Source organism: Cyprinodon tularosa, unplaced genomic scaffold, assembly GCF_016077235.1.
Source record: "Cyprinodon tularosa strain WSP-4 unplaced genomic scaffold, ASM1607723v1 ctg145, whole genome shotgun sequence".
Lineage (NCBI taxonomy): Eukaryota > Metazoa > Chordata > Actinopteri > Cyprinodontiformes > Cyprinodontidae > Cyprinodon > Cyprinodon tularosa.
The window spans coordinates 20357-39733 of record NW_024038276.1 but is presented as its reverse complement, the minus strand read 5'-3'; the positions used below and the strand labels follow the sequence as shown (position 1 = coordinate 39733).

The following is a 19377-nucleotide window of genomic DNA, read 5'->3' as shown; positions in this document are numbered from 1 at the left end:
TATATATATATATATATATATATATATATATATATATATATATATATAGAGAGAGAGAGAGAGAGAGAGAGAGAGAGAGAGAGAGAGAGAGAGAGAGATCCACCCCAAAATAAAATATCGTTCCCTATACCTTTATGCTCGCTTTACTTTTTTAAAATTAAAATAAAATATTAAGTTTTACAGTGTACTGAATTAAATTTTCTAAAGTCTCAAATCCATTTCCATGAGGTTTTACCTGTTTTCTTTTTGCTATGTCGCCATGTTTGTAAACTCAATGACAGACTAAATATAAACTTTGTTTTTTACTTTACTTTCTCACTCACACTCACACAGATGGAGCCAAACTCATCAGTTTTTTTTTTCTTTGCACTGCCACTCACAACATGGCGACGCACGTCTGGTTACGCAACGCAGCCTAAGGAAGCTGAAAAGTTGCCTTCCGACAAAAAGTTTATAATGTTACTGTAAATCTTATGAAACGCTAACCTCAACTTGCAACTTAATGCAACTAAATAGTTTATAAATTCGTCCCTTAGGATGGAAGAAAAACTAAGGAAGTGTGTCGGAAGTGATAAGGGAGTGACGTTTTCCTTTTGCTTAAAAACATGCGCTCTGAATCCTCTGAAAATGAAACCTTAGTGAGCTACAAACCACTTTCAAAACCAGAAGTCTTTTTTATTGCTTCAAAATTGTGTTTTGTTTCAGAGACGAAATTCCAAACCAGCAACCCGGATCCTTTATTGCGACTTTTTTCTCTTAAACCTCCAAACTTCGGAATAAGTGAGTATCTGTAACTTTGTTAGTTGGTAAACTAAGCCCTCCCAGTTACTCTAAGACAAATTTCACTAACAACCAACTTTAACGCCATTTTATCTATTCAAAAATTAGGCCAATTTAAATGGCAGACAGTCCGATATAAACCTACAAACATCAGTCATTACAATATTTGTTGTTAGTTAGAACATTGCTATAGTTTTTATTATCGCCATTCTGACGTAATTTTCTCCTATTGCCATCAGGCAGGAAGTAAAATAATATGGGAATAAATACCTAGATAACTCGGGTGTGGCAAAGGTGAAAAACAACAACTCAGAAGACATGAGACTAACTTAAGACTAAATAAAAGCTTAACATTTAAGCTGCTACAGCAAATAAAAAAATAAATTTGAAAAGGAAAAAAATACTGTGCTGTTATTATGAAGACATGCAGACAGAATAATGCAGAAACTACAGCGAAAACAGAAGAGGTAAAAAAAATAATAATAAAGGTAAAATTATTTATTAAAATCTCTATTCCTTAACATCTGTAAGTCACATATTAAACAGACTGGAAGGAATTTAAATATTGATCAGATCAAGAACCTGGGCTCCTATTAGTATGGCTGTAAACACTTACTGGGCCTGTTGGTTACAAGCAAAGATGATGAAGTCTAACAGCAGCATGGAGGAAAGATCTATAGAGGCACCCCTTTGTGCATCTAAGATACAGCAGTCTGTCATATCAATTCAAAATATCGCAATAAATAAATGACCTCAGATTCATTAATTGTAGCATGACCTCATGAGGACATAAAAAACATAGTTTTGAGTTTGATAAGAAGTAAATTCAGGTTAAAGATATGCACTGAAGCATAAATGGAAATAGTCTGTAATTTTCAGTTGATTTAAGAAGAATATTCTGTGTTTTGTTTACAGTGAGTCCATCTGCTGTTATTAGAAAGACATAAATATATATATATATATATATATATATATATATATATATATAGCAGACTGCTCAGTGGTACAGTGAGCAGCACTGTGGCCTTGGCTTCAGGCAAGAAGGTTCCAGGTTCAGTTCCCAGCCCGGGGTCTTTCTGCATGGAGTTTTTATGTCCTCCCTGAGCATGCGTGGGTTCTCTCAGGGTACTCCAGCTTCCTCTGACAGTCGAAAAAACATGATTCTCTAAATTGTCCTTAGGTGTGAGTGTGTGTGTGAATGGTTTTTTATCTCTGTGTTGCCCTGCGATGGACCGGCGACCTCTCTCGCCCGTAGACAGCTGGAGATGATCACCAGGATCCCTCGCGACCACGCTTGGGATAAGCATGACAGAAAATTGATGTATATGTTCATATATACAGAGAGAGACATCTTTAGCAGGGAATAACAATAAAAAACGATTTACACTAATATTGTCACTGGCTGCCATGCTGTTTTCCTGATTACTTTCTGAAACATCCTAGAGTGTCTTTTAGTGACCTCTTCACACCTGCTTACTGTTTATATATTGTTTGATCTGTTTCCACAGCAGCTCTAAGCTAAGCACAATATAGGAGTGAGAGGAGATGGACAGGGTGCTGCTGTCCCGGATCGATGAGGACCTGGACTCTTCCGAGGTGGCAGAGCTGTGCTTTCTGTGCAGCGATATAATCAACAGAAAACGCCTCGAAGGGGTGAGAAGCATGTTTGGGGTTCTGTTGTGTCTCTGACGTTTTTCTCTTCAACATACATTTATGTTTTTTTTTCTTTTGTGATCCTCCTATAGATCAAGGATGCAAAGGAGCTGTTCATGAGAATGGAGGAGAAAGGTCTCCTGGAGAACAGTTCCTTCCTCTCTCAGCTGTTGTACACTATCCATCGAGCAGATCTCCTCAACATGCTGGAGAATGACAGCAGACAAACGGAGGAAACAGACGCTAATCCCTTCCTCTCGGAATACAGGTAACAGACTCGGCAATCACATGCTGTAAAGGCAGCAATGATACAGCAGAGGTGCTCAAATGATTCAGTTCATTACCTTTAATCTGAAGTTCAGCATTTCTACACATTTCTATCTATCCAAAAATGTTAAAAACTCAACTGGCCTGTATGTTTGTCTTGAAAAGGAAATACTGAAGTTCACCATGAAGCTATGGGTGATAATGTACAGTAGAGGTGGAAGGATTTAGGTATTAATTGTTGAAATACAAGTGACTAAGGAGGAGAGGTAAAAGGAAGAAAGGAAAGAAAAAAAGAATGGAAGCAAAAAAGGGTGTAAGGAATGAATGAGGGCACACCATAAAAGAAAGGGGGGACAAAAGGAGAAAAAGATACACGGAAGAAGGACATAAGGAATGGCAAAAAAATTAAGAAAGGGAGGAAGATGCATAGAAGCAAAAACACCATTAAATAGTTAGGCATGATAAAAAGAGAAGACACAAAGATACATCATCCTTCTGGTTTCTTGACTCCATGTATTTAGATAGATAGATAGATAGATAGATAGATAGATAGATAGATAGATAGATAGATAGATAGATAGATAGATAGATAGATGTACTTTATTTATCCCAAGCTGGGAAATTGCAGTGTAGCAGCAGCTTTACACATAGTGACAGTCACAAATTTTATTCAAACCTGACAGAAACTATGTTGATTTGTCATTAAAATAGATGCTGAATAGAATAGATATTTGAATGATTGAAATGAACAAAGGTGCTTAAAGCATCCATTTTTATTTTGCAGTCATATAGTAAACCGGTCTAAACTATTAGTGTCTATGTCTCTTTTCGTTGCTTTCCTTCTTCCATGTGGTTTATTTGAACTTGTGTGCTCTCACTTTAAGGTTGTTGCTCTACAAAATCCATGAGGATTTGACCCAAGAGAACCTGGATAAGTTGAAGTTTCTCCTCAAAGATAAGTTGCCTAAACGACCCCTGGAGCTGAGCAGCGTGAGAACACACCCGCAATCTTTGAGCCGCATCACACAGCATAGCAACTCATGACATCATAGCTCAACTTTTTATCTCAGTTAAAGGTTCTAAGTATTAGCATCCACTGTATGAATGAACAAAGAAAACTAGCCAAGCGGAGGAAATAAAGATTTTGTGTTTACGCTAAATTTGGCAACTCTAAGATGCATATACATTAAACTTAGATAAATGTAAATTATGCCCTGCTTGTTGTAAAAGGCTCCCTATTGGTGACTCTTTACAACTTCCTGTTGTACTTTTGGGGCAGACAGAAGAAGTTCAAAAAAGTTTTTTTACTAGGTAAAGTTGCTTACTTGAAAACTCTACAGCAGAGCTTTTAGAAAGTCTTCACCGCATCTGTTAGTGCTTTAAACGTGCCCTCTTAAAAACAATACACACAATAATTGTTTAGCACCATTCAAAACATACTTCTGCTCAAAATAATGCATCAATAATGTGTTAATGATCTGGTTATCTCTCAACATTAGGATAATCCTACTGGAGCAGCAGGTTATTGTGGCTTTTCCATATATATTTAGTTATTCCCATATATCAGGTTTGATTTTTCTGAATCATGCAGGATGTTTTTCTAATAAAAGAAGGAAAAACGTTAATAATTTATTTATCATGCTCCTAATATTTTGCAATTAAAAGGCAGGAATTTTAACAGTGCTTTTTAAAGCTATTGAGTTTTCCTGCACCTTCTTGTGTTATTGTTCTTTTAATGCTCCTCAGGTGCCTCCTAAGGTGGGTGAGGCTTGTAGTTTTCATATAATTTTTCGACATCTTCATTAAAAAAATTTCTTTCTCTTTCAATTACAGACAGCTCTGAATGTGTTTTCTGAAATGGAGAAGGCCGGACTAATCTCAAACAGAAACGTTAGGGAGCTCCACGTTCTCCTGCTGGAGTTTGATCGACAGCTGGCGATGACTGTGGAAAACTACATGAACAACACCACTCCTCCTGTCAGCAGCAGTCAAGAGGTCTGTCTCTGTGTTAAAGCTTCCTCTCTGATACATACCATATTTTCACGACCATAAGGCGCACCGTACTAAAAGGCGCAGCCTCAGTTATGTGTGCCATTTCTGTATTTAACAAACACATAAGGCGCACCGGACTATAGGGCGCGTTTTTTATATACCGGTACATGTCCTCTACTACGTTTAAATACCTCTACTGCGTATTTAAAAATACAGCGGGCCCAAAACTGAGTATGACTGTGCTTTATTCATGTATTTATTACAAAGTATTAATCAAACCTGGGAGCTGGCCGTGAGACAGACACATCGCAGATGACAGAGCGCTGTGATCACTCCTAAATTAACTTAAAATCCTGAAACCTGCCGACAGAATATGTTCGCTTTTATTACCGGTATCCTGGTGCCTGCAGTTTAAATTATTTAGATGAAAAACACCTGCCAGCCACCGCGGTGAACCTGGAGGCTACCCGGCCTAGAGGCTGCTGATGAAGGGATTTCTACTGTCGGTGTACCGCTGGTATGTCGGGGTCTGAGCGGCTCCGACAGAAATAGTAGCCTATAGGCAGGATGATAACCTGCATGAACTGACTGCAATTATGAAGTTTTCAGGTGGACTTTCTCACTTAAAAACATATTAAAACTACTTTATTCCCACTGATCACAGCAAATATAGCTGCAAGATTTAGATTATTTAGATGAAAAACACCTGCCAGCCGCCGCGGTGAACCCTGCCCAGATGCTGCTGTTGAATTAAGTTTTCAGGTAGAAAAATAGAGCGGGAGCAAAACTGAGTATGTTTGTGCTTTATTCATGTATTTATTACAAAGTATTAATCAAACCCATCAAAGTCATCATCCTCTGTTTCTGAATTAAACAGCTGCGCTAAATCAGACATGCCAATTTCCCCTTCTTCGCTGTCAGAGTCACTTTCCGTGCCGGGCGGCTCCTCAGAAATAATGCCGGCTTTTGCAAAAGCTTGAACAATAGAGCCAGCAGACACGTTAGTCCAAGCATCAACAATCCATCCGCTAACGGTGGCGTAACTTGCCTGGCGCTGCCTTCCACTTATCGTGAAACTGTGGTCTCCGTCTGTCATCCATCGCTCCCACGCCGCTCGCAGCCTTACTTTGAACGGCCGGTTCACACCGATGTCGAGCGGTGGAAGTTCCTTTGTCAGACCCCCGGGATAACGGCGAGCACAGCGTTCATTTGATTCACCATGTTTTTCACATCAGCTGTGAGATGGGCACGCATGGAGTCACATATTAAAAGCGATGGTGATACGTGGAAAAAACCACCTGTTCTCCTCACATACACCTCCCTCAGCCACGCTTTCATCATCTCCTCATCCATCCAGCCCTTTCATTTGCATTAATATCATGTGTCATCAGAGCGATGTTTCTGTCTCGCTGTCAGCTCCCAGATTCGTTGATGCGGCGCGTCCAGCAGCAAAACTTCAATTTTTCCATCTCGAGCAGCAGCAGCGCGTTGGCGGCGCGCTCCCGACGCGCTGCGCCTGCTGCTCAATACGCGCTGCGGGACCTTTTGCTGCGTCTATACGCTCGTCAACCGTTGACTTTGCACGTAAACTCGCTGCTTCTGCTGCACCTGCTGCGTCCGGTTCACAGCGAGCACAGCATTAATTTGTTTCACCATGTTTTTCACATCAGCTGTGAGATGGGCACGCATGGAGTCAGATTAACAGCGATGGTGTGGTGATGAGTGGGAAAAAAACCACCTGGTCTCCTTACATTCACCTCCCTCAGTCACTCTTTCATCATCTCCTCAATGAGGTGGTCTCAAAAGTCGCAGTTGCAACACACATAGGGCGCACCGCACCAAAGGGCGCACCGCACATTTTGAGGGGAAAAAAAGACGTTTATGTGCGCCTTATAGTCGTGAAAATACGGTAAATCCTGTAGCTCATTAGCTGACTGACACGTGCAACTGTTTCTCTCCAACAGAGATCGAACGGCATTCCTCACGTTTTACAGCCATCTTTGTCCATGTGTGAGACTCAGCCTGCACAATGTAAGGCTCTACTTTCAAAAGATTTGCTCACATATTTGTATTAAAAACCTTAAAATGGCTATAAACTAGAATTCGACCAATGCAGACTTTTTAAGGCTGATTATTTTGACATCAGTCTAACAAATCCCAGCTATGTGCAGCCAGCTTTTGAATAAAAATTTTTATTTTGCTCATTGTTAAATCAGATATTTATTTCTTTTCCATTGAGACAAAAAAGAAATCATAATTTATTGATGCAATGTGATAAATCATTGTAATGCACTAAAATGTGGAGAAACTTGTGCCATCAGACACAGAAATTGAATAGAGCTGATGGAGTAGGTATTCATTTGAAATTTGGAAAAGGTTTACTTTCAATTCTATGATTCAGTTTCAGTTTAAATATTCAATTTATTTATGCTTGTGACCAGGCCTGTAGGCCATAGAGTAATCAAAAACAGTTTGACATTTCACATCTGGTTAAATTTACTCTGTAGGTTTTTAGACTGCAGCAGAGGGGTTAGCATTAGCTTAGTACATAAGATTAATTATATCAAATATAAGATAAATTATGTAAGAATAAGAAACATGTGTGGGCTAACTGTAACAGCTAACTGTAGCTGTTAGCCAAATATGCTAAACTAGCATAATATGCATCACCATTGTTCTAAGTTTCAACATTGATAGATTTTATGTGAATTGTTGGGTATTGACATCTACCAGCTCAAAATGTGTCAAATATGAGTTTAACCAAATGTAAAACCAAATTTTTTTAACTGATAATGAATAATAGTAAGGTACAAATGGACAAATAACATTTTGAATGAAACGAAAAACTTTTTTTCAGAGCAAATGAATTCAGTTTAGTTTAATAAATTTTTAGAATGATGCTTTTACATTTAAGTGACCTGAAAACAGTCAATCAGGGCAATAGAAAATGGAACCTTATGCTTTAAGAAGCAGTCAATAAATGTACTTTACAGCCTAAAGCTGCTTTTCTGTGAAAGTAGAAGGCAGACAGTGTTAGACTTTATAACACTGCAGACATAAACATTGACATGACTGTCAAATGTTTCTTCCTCCATTTTTCACTGAAACCCTTTTGTATTATCATGAGATTTAAACTTTTGAATCACAGGCAGACTTTAGTTTTAACTGGTTTCAGCAGATTGTCAAACTAGAAGAACGTATTACCAAATATGGAGTTCCTTTGTGGCATTGAAGTAAAAGAGCATGTCCAGCTGTATAGGATCTGTAATGACGTTTTTTTGTGTCACTATAATGGTAAAACACTAATTATAATGTCATTATTTGAAATATCTGCTTCTATTTAAAAAAAAAACAGTGCATAGACTAACCTAGAATTTAATTTGTAATAAATCTTACAATCCAACAAAGGTGGCAGGACAATGAAAGGGTGCAATCTAAAGGTGTGGTTATGCTGCAGTATCAGTTAAAGTAGCATATTAAAGCTTAGAAAGACCTTTTTCTCTGTATTCTTTAAGCTCCCACATCATGTTTGTTTTCCAGATGTAGACGTTTGCTCTGATACTCAATCACAGATAACGCTGCCTTTATCTGATGAGGTAACTGATATTACACACTCACAGTTTTCTCTTATTTCTTATTTAATTTATTCATCCAAATGTCTCATCAAGGGCCTTTTCTCACCTGGCTCTGTCCTTTTGTCCTGTAGACAGAGTACTACGTTTTCACTAAGAATCCCAGAGGTCTGTGTGTGATCATCAACAATGAGACCTTCAGTGGCAAACTCGGACGTCGCGAGGGCACTGACTCGGATCAAAGTAGTTATTTTTATTTATATTAACAGCTTTCAGTTCAAATAATGCATCTTTTGTGTCCTTTATTGGCTTGATATAGTCACTAATCAGTTTTTGTTTCAGATAAATGACCTATCGGTGAATAACCTTTAATTTGACTTATCTTCTATGTGATACAGACGCTCTAGACTCACTGTTCGATAGCTTTGGCTTTACGGTGAAGTCACACAAAAATCTAACTGCTGAAGAGATTCTTAAGAAAATAAAGGAACTGAGCGATAGGGATTTTTCTACGGAGGATGCCTTTGTGAGTAGTTTCTCTTACCATCATCTTTAAGGAATGCGTTTTCAGAAGTTGTACATATGGCATACACTGCATACACTTTTTTTTAATTGAGGAGGTAAACGAGACATTTTGCCAATGGAACAAGACAATTTACACTTAAAATAAGAAAACACAATTGCATTGTCTTATTTCAAGTGCATTTTATCCAATTATCTTATTTTAAGTGTAAAAATACTCATTCCATTGGCAAACTATCTCATTTACCGACTCAAATTAAGGATAAATACACTTAATTTAAGAAATTTTGACTTATTTTTATGTTGTTTTTGCAGTGTATTCACCAGCTGCTTTAATAGACTTTCCTGAGAGCTTTTGGTCCCTATTGATTAGATGGTACGACAGATCTGTTGGTGTGACGTTACCAAATCTCAATGGGGCTGTGATGGATTGAGATCTGGGGACATAATCGGAGGGCTAGACTAAACGCAGTGCCTGAGAAAAATTATTAATCTGGTGAATTTCTGTGCAGCAATTAACCAACAGAAGGTGTATGCACTTAGACATGGACAAAACAGGTAAAAATACACATTATAACAGTATATTTAAATACAAGGCTAATGAGGCATGATATCAAAACCCCCCAAAAAATGTTTGGAAATTTTTTCTATTAATTATTTTATATTTCTGTATAATTAGCACATTCAAATAATACATTTAAAATATTATTAGATTGTTATATTTGGGTTATTTATTCTACATTTATTTTTATACTAATTTAACCAGCGATTCTGTCAATAAACCATCTTCCAATTTTAAAATGGAAATAATTAGTTATTGAAAATTACTTTCAAATATGGAATATTGTTCTGGGTATCAATATCAAGTTAATAATTTTGGATACAGTTTTAGACATTTTCTGACACAGTCAACCGTCCAACAATTCAAGTTCATTCAATTATCTTTCCAATTTTGATCTTTGTTTTGAACTCCAGCTTTAAGTCTTGAAGTGTGTTTGTGTGCGTTTAAAGGTAGTTTTTTTTTTTTTATCTTTTTACAACTTCAGTAGGTAATGTGCTGGTAAAGATTCTCAGTCATCCAGGTCAGAGCTATTCCAAAAAATATATTTTTTAAATATCCCTGGTCTTTTTTTCAAAGTTTGAAGACATTTCGCTTCCCATCCGGAAGGCTTTCTCAGTTCATAATTTCTGGAGAGGCGTTGAGCTCCAGGCTTTTATATACAGGTGCTGGTCATAAAATTAGAATATCATGAAAAAGTAGATTGATTTCAGTAATTCCATTTAAAAAGTGAAACTTGTATATTATATTCATACATTACATACAAACTCATATATTTCAGATGTTTATTTTGTTTAATTTTGATGATTACAAATGACAACAAATGAAAATCTCAAATTCATCATATCAGAAAATTAGAATATTACTGAAGACCAATAAAAACAAAGGATTTCTAGAAATGTTGGCCAACTGAAAAGTATGAACATGAAAAGTATGAGCATGTACAGCACTCAGTATTTAGTTGGGCCTCCTTTGGCCTGTATTACTGCAGCAATGCGGCGTGGCATGGAGTCGATCAGTCTGTGGCACTGCTCAGGTGTTATGATAGCCCAGGTTGCTCTAATAGTGGCTTTTAGCTCTTCTGAATTGTTGGGTCTGGTGTATTGCATCTTCTTCTTCACAATACCCCATAGATTTTCTATGGGGTTAAGGTCAGGAGAGTTTGCTGGCCAATTAAGAACAGGGATACCATGGTCCTTCAACCAGGTACTGGTAGCTTTGGCACTGTGTGCAGGTGCCAAGTCCTGTTGGAAAATGAAATCTGCATCTCCAAAAAGTTGGTCAGCTGCAGGAAGCATGAAGTGCTCTAAAACTTCCTGGTATGTGGCTGCGTTGACCCTGGACCTCAGAAAACACAATGGACCAACACCAGCAGATGACATGGCACCCCAAACCATCACTGACTGTGGAAACTTTACACTGGACTTCAAGCAACGTGGATGAAGTGCCTCTCTTCTTTTCCTCCAGACTCTGGGACCTTGATTTCCAAAGGAAATGCAAAATTTACTTTCATCAGAGAACATGACTTTGGACCACTCACCAGCAGTCCAGTCCTGTTTCTCTTTAGCCCAGGCAAGACGCTTCTGACGCTGTCTGTGGTTCAAGAGTGGCTTGACACAAGGAATGCGACAGCAGAAACCCATGTCTTTCATACGTCTGTGTGTGGTGGTTCTTGAAGCACTCACTCCAGCTGCAGTCCACTCTTTGTGAATCTCCCCCACATTTTTGAAGGGGTTTTGTTTCACAATCCTCTCCAGGGTGCGGTTATCTCTCTTGCTTGTACACTTTTTTCGACCACATCTTTTCCTTCCCTTCGCCTCTCTATTAATGTGCTTGGACACTGAGCTCTGTGAACAGCCAGCCTCTTTAGCGATGACCTTTTGTTTCTTGCCCTCCTTGTGCAAGGTGTCGATGGTCGTCTTTTGGACAACTGTCAAGTCAGCAGTCTTCCCCATGATTGCGTAGCCTATAGAACTAGACTGAAAGACCATTTAAAGGCTTTTGCAGGTGGTTTGAGTTAATTAGCTGATTAGAGTGTGGCACCAGGGGCCATCAATTTTGAACCTTTTCACAATATTCAAATTTTCTGATATGATGAATTTGAGATTTTCATTTGTTGTCATTTGTAATCATCAAAATTAAACAAAATAAACATCTGAAATATATGAGTTTGTATGTAATGTATGAATATAATATACAAGTTTCACTTTTTAAATGGAATTACTGAAATCAATCTACTTTTTCATGATATTCTAATTTTATGACCAGCACCTGTAGTAGCCCAACAAAATCCTTGTTATGTCTTAGAAAACATGCAAACTGAACCAATTTGCATGTTATAAAAGCCTGGAGCTCAACACTTCTCCACACATTTTGAATTGATAAAGCTTTCTGGATGTGAAGCGAAACGTCTTAAAACTTTGATAACAAAGTACAGTTGTGTTTTTTGTTTGTTTGTTTTTATTCATTAGGTAATACGCTGGGATAGTTACTTTAAACATTTATTTTTTCAAACATAGCTGCTTACTTGTAACTGTTGAGCTTAAAGTTATATAACATGGAGTAAAACCAAGACGTAATACAACTTGGATATGTTTTTTTTCTCCTCCAATCTGCTTGTTAGGTGTTATGTGTGCTTTCCCACGGAGGAAATGGCTTTGTCTACGGCACTGATGAGAAGGAAGTGAAGCTGGAGCAGCTGACTGAGCCGTTCAGTAACATGAAAGCCCCCACCTTATTGGGGAAGCCCAAACTCTTCTTCATTCAAGCGTGTCAGGGTGCGAAGGGACAGGACCCAGTCTGTCAGTGCACCAAACCAGGAGAGCTCCCTAAGATGACATCCAGGTTGTCCATAGAGGCGGATTGTGCTCCTGAGAATACAGTGGCTTCAGGCGCAGACATGTTGCTGGGCATGGCCACAGTGCCTAACCACAAGTGTTACCGGCACACGCGCAATGGCTCTTTGTACATCCAAGAGCTGTGCAAGCAGCTGAAAAAAGCAGCTGAAAGGTGAGGAATTTATTGTGTATCCTGTATATCCTGCCATAAATGATACCAGTTTCGGGTCATTTTCCGTTGGGTCTAGATCAGGGGTCTGCAACCTTTCATTAAAATATCTGTGATAGGAATTTTGTTGCATCTAAAACAACATGCTGGTGAAGATTCTCAGTAATCCAGGTCATAGTCATTAATAAAAAAAGTTAAAAACAGACCACTGGACACATAGTTTCCCAAAAGCCTTGTTAAAGCTAAGGACAAAGGCTTTAGGAAAAAGGACGCTCGTTTGAAGAACAGAATTTTCACATTTTGGACAAAGAAGACAGGTGGTTTGAAAGGGGTGTGAAGGAAGCCATTTAAAGGAATAGTACACCCAAAACATGATTAGCCTTCATTTTCTACTCACCCCCATGCTGAATAACACTCTGGAGTACTTTTTTGATATCTCAAATGCATCTGGAGATCTGGGAGGCTTCTTGCCGTCTGCTGACATTCAAATAATGGAGGTCTATGGTGCCCGAGGCAGAAAGGTCCATAAAAGTCCACAAAAAACGTTTCAATATTCCTCCATACTGCTCGTCCAATGTATTCCAAGTGTCCTGAGTGGGTAGCATCCAGAATTTACTCGAAACGAAGTCATTTAGAATGTTTTTAGAGCATAAACAGTAGTGTATAGGATTTCCTGAAAGAGCGTTCACGAGTCTACGGAAACCGCGGCAGACCAAACCAGACGAAAGTGCGCATTCAGCTCGGCAAAGAACTCATGCTCTTCCTCAACACTGAAGTCCTCAGACATTTTTCTTTCGTTGTTTCTTTCTTTGCACAGGTAAACAGCACATTTCTTCTTCTACGCTTGCATTATTGGCAGAGCAGACGCTGAATGCGCACTTTCATCTGGTTTGGTCTGCCGGCTTCCGTAGCGTCGTGAACGCGCATGTGCGCGCTTTCAGGAAATCCTATACACTACTGTTTATGCTCTAAAAACATTCTAAATGACTTCGTTTCGAGTAAATTATGGACGCTACCCACTCAGGACACTTGGAATACATTGGACGAGCAGTATGGAGGAATATTGACACGTTTTTTGTGGACTTTTAAGGACCTTTCTGCCTTGGGCACCATAGACCTCCATTATTTGAATGTCAGCAGACAGCAAGAAGCCTCCCAGATCTCCAGATGCATTTGAGATATCAAAAAAGTACTCCAGAGTGTTGTTCATCATGGGGGTGAGTAGAAAATGAAGGCTAATCATGTTTTGGGTGTACTATTCCTTTAAGTTAAGAGAGAAAAAACTAATTTAAACAGAGGGGGTGGTCTCAGGTTTCAGCTCATGAAAAACCTATAATGCCACGTCAGAGCGGATCTTCTCAGTCCTCATCGCCATGCAGGTGGTCAAACATCGCACTGGTTAAGCCAGGCCGATAACAACCCTAATTACATTACCCCATTACAGAGTCATGGGCCAGTTTTGGGTTGATTTTCAGGCCAACAACGACTTCAACGACTCCCCATTACAAAGGGGTTTTCAGTTTAAATTGCATGTTTTCTAAGCCATAACAAGGCTTTTGTTGGGCTAGTCCATAAAAGCCTGGAACTCAATGCTACTCCAGACATTTTAAATTGAGAAAGCTTTCTGGATAGGCAAGGCAAGACAAGGCAAATTTATTTGTACAGCACAATTCAGTACAAAGACAATGCAAAGTGCTTTACATGATTAAAATATAGGGGGAAAAAACACGATCAGAGCAAGTAGAAGAAAAAATAAATAATAAAAAAAGATGCAGAAACAAGAAAGAACATTAAAAGCAGTTGGACTAAAGAAAAAAAAAGATGAACTTGTGATGTTTTAGTTGAACTTTTTAACTAGAAAAGTCAAAGGCAATCCTAAACAAATGTGTTTTTAGTCTTGATTTAAAGGAACTCAGGCTTTCCTCACTTTTACAGTTTTCTGGAAGTGTTCCAGATAAGTGGAGCATAGGAACTAAATGCTGCTTCTCCATGTTTAGTTCTGGTTCTAGGTATGCAGAGCAGGCTGGAGCCAGAAGACCTGAGTGGTCTGGATGGTTGATACACTGATAGCAAGTCTGTGATGTATTTAGGTGTATTTAGGATGGGAAGCTAAACGTCTTAAAAAATTGGAAAACAAAGTACAGTGGTTGTTATTAACTCTTTTGGGGGGAAAATCTAAAACAACAAACAATTTATTTGTATTTTTAGCTTTTTAAAATAATCGTAAAACATAATTTCCAAGTTAATTAAAAGAACAATTGTTCTAAAAACATATTTCTTTGTTTTTTACATGTCACTCTGTTGTGAAAATTCAATTCAAATATTTTTATAAAAACAATAAAGCTTCTAAGACAGGTATTTTATCATAATCCATTAGTTTGTACTTAGTATCAGTTTTAGCCACTATTAAGGGTCAAAAGAGCCACATTTGGCTCCGGAGCCGCAGGTTTTTAAATAAGTGCTTTAAATTTTTTTTATGGGCCTACTGCTCTGCTGGTTTACTGATGCAAACCATGGGCGTAGGTACCATAGGGACATGTCCCTACCAAAATTTTGGACGGACCCATTTGTCCCTACCAATAATTGGATGTGAACAACATGTTTATAATTTACTATACAGCAGCCGCTTCTTTTCCTCTCGCAGCTTCTCTGCCTGGTAGCTGCAGCTGCCTGCTCTTTCCTGTCCCGTTCACATAGCAGCGCATCAACTGTGCTGCGCGGTTTAACTCTCTGATTATTCTGCCTTAAGTTCCACCTTCTCTCTTTCTGATTGCGTTATTTCTAGTCTGTATGTGCGCGGGTGCTTGGAGCGCGAAAAAAAAGACACTAACATAAATTAATATTGGGCTACGAAACTAGTCCAAATAAAAAAAATATTATCTACGCTAAAACCGGCGAAAGCTTCTGACAAGAGTTCTGTAAAGAAGCAGGGGAGAGTTTTTTGATTTGTGGAACTTGAGAAATATAAGTTAACAACGTTATGATTTCTTTTATTTTATCTTTTAATCAGATAGCCAAAGGCTCCTTAAAGAAGATCTTTTATGAAATGAAACCAGGTGAAACAGAAACGTTTAAACGTTTCCTTTGGAGGAGTTCTGGATGGAGAATATTGAGAGACAAAAACTTTTTTTTTTTTTACTTCTTAAACGCTAAATGTTTGCATATTTTTTTACAATCTTGGTATAATTCCTGCTCTAAGTGGGTCGCTCTGCCGGCTTAAGGCACATTTTAGTGGCCCTATACTCCAGTTTACGATTAATCAATTACTAAATTAGTTCACGATTATTTAAAAAATTTGTTAATATGATTAATTGTTTCAGCCATAGATAAAATACATGAAATTAGCTACACAGAGTAACCACAGCCCAGATGTACAACTTCTAATATTAATATTTTAAATGCTCAGTGTCAGTTCCTCTTCTAGTTCCAGTGCTAAAGTAAATACAATACATTTATTTGCTGTCCCTTGAATGTATTATTTTGCATGATCCAGAGAGAGCATATTAGATAAAAAAAAATAAGAGTGGGGTTTACCTCTGTTTACCTCTGCACAATTCTCTATCTTCAGAGGAAAACACAGGATAAATCCACATATTATAGACTATATTTGGTTAAAATTACACTGTCTTAGTCGCAGGTAAATTTAAATGCAATCCTTTTCAAAGTGGAAAAAGTCCTAATTCCACATTCATCAGAGCCAGTGATGCTTTAAATATTGATAAACAGCATCTAGTGCATGTACCGTATTTTCACGACTATAAGGCGCACATAAACGTCTTTTTTTCCCCTCAAAATGTGCGGTGTGCCCTATGGTGCGGTGCGCCCTATGTGTGTTGCAACTGCGACTTTTGAGACCACCTCATTGAGGAGATGATAAAAGAGTGGCTGAATGTAAGGAGACCAGGTGTTTTTTTTTCCACTCATCACCACACCATCGCTGTTAATCTGACTCCATGCGTGCCCATCTCACAGCTGACGTGATAAACATGGTGAAACAAATTAATGCTGTGCTCGCTGTGAACCGGATGCAGCAGGTGCAGCAGAAGTAGCGAGTTTACATGCAAAGTCAACGGTTGACGAGCGTATAGACGCAGCAAAAGGTCCCGCAGCGTGTTTTGAGCGAGTCGGGAGCGCACCGCCAACGCGCTGCTGCTGCTCGAGATGGAAAAAATTGAAGTTTTGCTGCTTATGCGCCGCATCAACGAATCAGAGAAGCTGATCTGGGAGCTGACAGCGAGACAGACACAGCGCTCTGATGACATATGATTTTAAAGCAAATGAAAGGGCTGGATGGATGAGGAGATGATGAAAGTGTGGCTGAGGGAGGTGTAGGCTATGTGAGGAGACCAGGTGGTTTTTTTCCACGCATCACCATCGCTTTTAATATGTGACTCCATGCTTGCCCATCTCACAGCTGATGAGAAAAACATGGTGAAAAAAAATAAACGCTGTGCTCGCCGTTATCTCGGGGGTCTGACAAAGGAACTTCCACCGCTCGACATCGGTGTGAACCAGCCGTTCAAAGTAAGGCTGCGAGCGGCGTTGGAGCGATGGATGACCGACGGAGACCACAGTTTCAGGATAAGTGGAAGGCAGCGCCAGGCAAGTTACGCCACCGTTAGCGGATGGATTGCAGATGCTTGGACTAGTGTCTGCTGGCTCTGTTGTTCAAGCTTTTGCAAAAGCCGGCATTATTTCTGAGGAGCCGCGCTGCACGGAAAGTGACTCTGACAGCGAAGAAGGGGAAATTGGCATGTCTGATTTAGCGCAGCTGTTTAATTCAGAAACAGAGGATGATGACTTTGATGGGTTTGATTAATACTTTGTAATAAATACATGAATAAAGCACAAACATACTCAGTTTTGCTCCCGCTCTATTTTTCTACCTGAAAACTTAATTCAACAGCAGCCTCTGGGCGGGTCTCCTCCTCTTCACCGCGGTGGCTGGCAGGTGTTTTTCATCTAAATAATCTAAATCTTGCAGCTATATTTGCTGTGATCAGTGGGAATAAAGTAGTTTTAATATGTTTTTAAGTGAGAAAATACACCTGAAAACTTCATAATTGCAGTCAGTTCATCCAGATTATCTATTTCTGTCGGAGGCGCTCAGACCCCCACATACCAGCGGTGCACCAACAGGAGAAATCCATTCATCAGCAGCCTCTAGGCTGGGCAGCCTCCAGGTTCACCGCGGCTGCTGGCAGGTCTTTTTCATCTAAATAATTTTAGCTGCAGGCTTATACCGGTAATAAAAGCGAACAAATTCCGTCGGCAGGTTTCAGGATTTTAAGTTAATTTAGGAGTGACCACAGCTCTGTCATCTGCTATGTGTCTGTCTCACGGCCAGCACCCAGGTTTGATTAATACTTTGTAATAAATACATGAATAAAGCACAGTCATACTCAGTTTTGCCCCCGCTGTATTTTTAAATACGCAGTAGAGGTATTTAAAGGTAGTAGAGGACATGTACCTGTATATAAAAAACGCGCCCTATAGTCCGGTGCGCCTTATGTGTGTGTTAAATACAGAAATGGGACACATAACTGAGAGTGCGCCTTTTAGTACGGTGCGCCTTATGGTCGTGAAAATACGGGAGTGCTTATAAGATTTGTATTAATGTAGCAAGAAATGCTGCTGTTCTCTTTAAACAAAATGAGCCCTGAAGCTCACATTAAGCATAAAAAAGAGCATGCATATTTTTGCAAAGGACCAATGAAACTGAAGAATAGTGTCCCTACCAAAGTTGAAATCAAACCTACGCCCTTGATGCAAACAGAGGGCTTATGGAAAGGTGGTTAACAATAAATGGGCCTGCAGTTTGTTGACCCTGAATCTAGTTTGGAAAAGAGTAATTTCCACAGGTAGTTTCAGCCAATTTGGTCAAACTTAGCAGAACACCTGCTTCCAGGTGTGGATTACTCTGTTTACTCAGCTTACTGTGGAACATGACCTCTGAGAAAACTGTTCAGAGCTGCCGTGGAACTCTTGAAAGGTTGCCTGCTTTTAAAAAATCTAATTTTATAAGTTTCCAGGCTTTAAGGGAACCTACAAACAGTCTTCTTCAGTCTCTGCCGTTTAGTTAACTGCTTAGTAAATAAAGATGGATGTTTAACTTTCGTTTTCTGTTTACCTTCACAGCCCTAACAATGACGACATACACACTGTGTTAACGCGTGTGAACAGAGAGGTCAGCAAAAATTACACCCCACCCAGTCGACAGATGCCGGAGCCCAAATACACGCTCACCAAGAGGCTAGTCCTCAGATTCATCTGAGCTGTCTGGAGCCACACAGAGCATTCTCCATTTTAGATTACCTAAATTGTGGTGGACTGTGAGCATGAATGGGAGTCTATTAATGATTCCTTACTTGGATGAATTGCTGCCTTGCACGTTGAGAAAGTGAAAATGAAATGGTTTGATTTTGTCATCCAAAAAGTATTTTCAAATCGTTTCTTAAATAAACATTAAGATGAATAGTTATGTCTGTTATCTACTGTATTTTTTTACAAAATAAAATCAGTCTATATTCCTTTAAGATGCTGCCATAGAAGATAAAATATATAAAGATTTCAATTCTTCTAATATCTTCTACTCTTTACATTACAAAATCGTGTAGATGAAAAATAAAGGTTACAGTTATAATCTGTTAATAAAGCACATTAAAACCCTCCACAGTTAATTTCACTATTGGTTATATAATTATATAGATAGCCTGTAGACTACTGTGATTAAATCACCCCAAACCACTACCTAGCTAAGGTGTAGATGTACCGCTGATGCTTGTTGCAGAATTGACCATTAGAGGGCAGCAAAGTGTTATCAATATGATCCTTGGTATAGAATGAGTTCAGAGTTATGCCTAATTATCTCATTTTTATACTGAACACCTACATTTTTGTCATCATTTTTCTACATATAATCTTTTTTTTTTTAAATAAAACGATTTTTTTTATTTATAATTGTGATAAAAGTTAGAACTCATTAAAATGTGTTCAGTGGAAAAACTACATAGACATCATGTCAAG

At 38.8% G+C, this 19377-nt stretch overlaps 1 protein-coding gene across 2 annotated transcripts; it reads left to right on the top strand.

The window, feature by feature from the left end:
* The first annotated feature begins 444 nt into the window (after nucleotides 1–444).
* On the top strand, nucleotides 445–18832 carry LOC119779267 (caspase-8-like). Of its 2 annotated transcripts, none has more exons than XM_038278837.1 (11): nucleotides 445–780; nucleotides 2292–2433; nucleotides 2526–2701; nucleotides 3585–3690; nucleotides 4534–4695; nucleotides 6657–6723; nucleotides 8233–8288; nucleotides 8399–8507; nucleotides 8663–8790; nucleotides 11969–12354; nucleotides 18490–18832. In XM_038278837.1, exons 2-11 carry the CDS (start codon nucleotides 2326–2328, stop codon nucleotides 18623–18625), a joined length of 1434 nt encoding a protein of 477 aa, XP_038134765.1. In that variant the 5' UTR covers nucleotides 445–780; nucleotides 2292–2325; the 3' UTR covers nucleotides 18626–18832. The 2 variants fall into 2 exon arrangements, with proteins under 2 accessions (XP_038134765.1, XP_038134764.1); XM_038278836.1 differs by having other exon boundaries at nucleotides 446–780; nucleotides 2289–2433.
* The last annotated feature ends 545 nt before the right edge of the window (nucleotides 18833–19377 follow it).

Coding starts and splice junctions, on each gene's coding strand:
- LOC119779267 (XM_038278837.1), top strand. CDS start 2,326: ATGGACAGGGTGCTGCTGTCCCGGATCGATGAGGACCTGGACTCTTCC. Junction 6,724..8,232: donor TGAGACTCAGCCTGCACAAT/GTAAGGCTCTAC, acceptor TTTGTTTTCCAG/ATGTAGACGTTTGCTCTGAT. Junction 8,289..8,398: donor CGCTGCCTTTATCTGATGAG/GTAACTGATATT, acceptor TTTGTCCTGTAG/ACAGAGTACTACGTTTTCAC.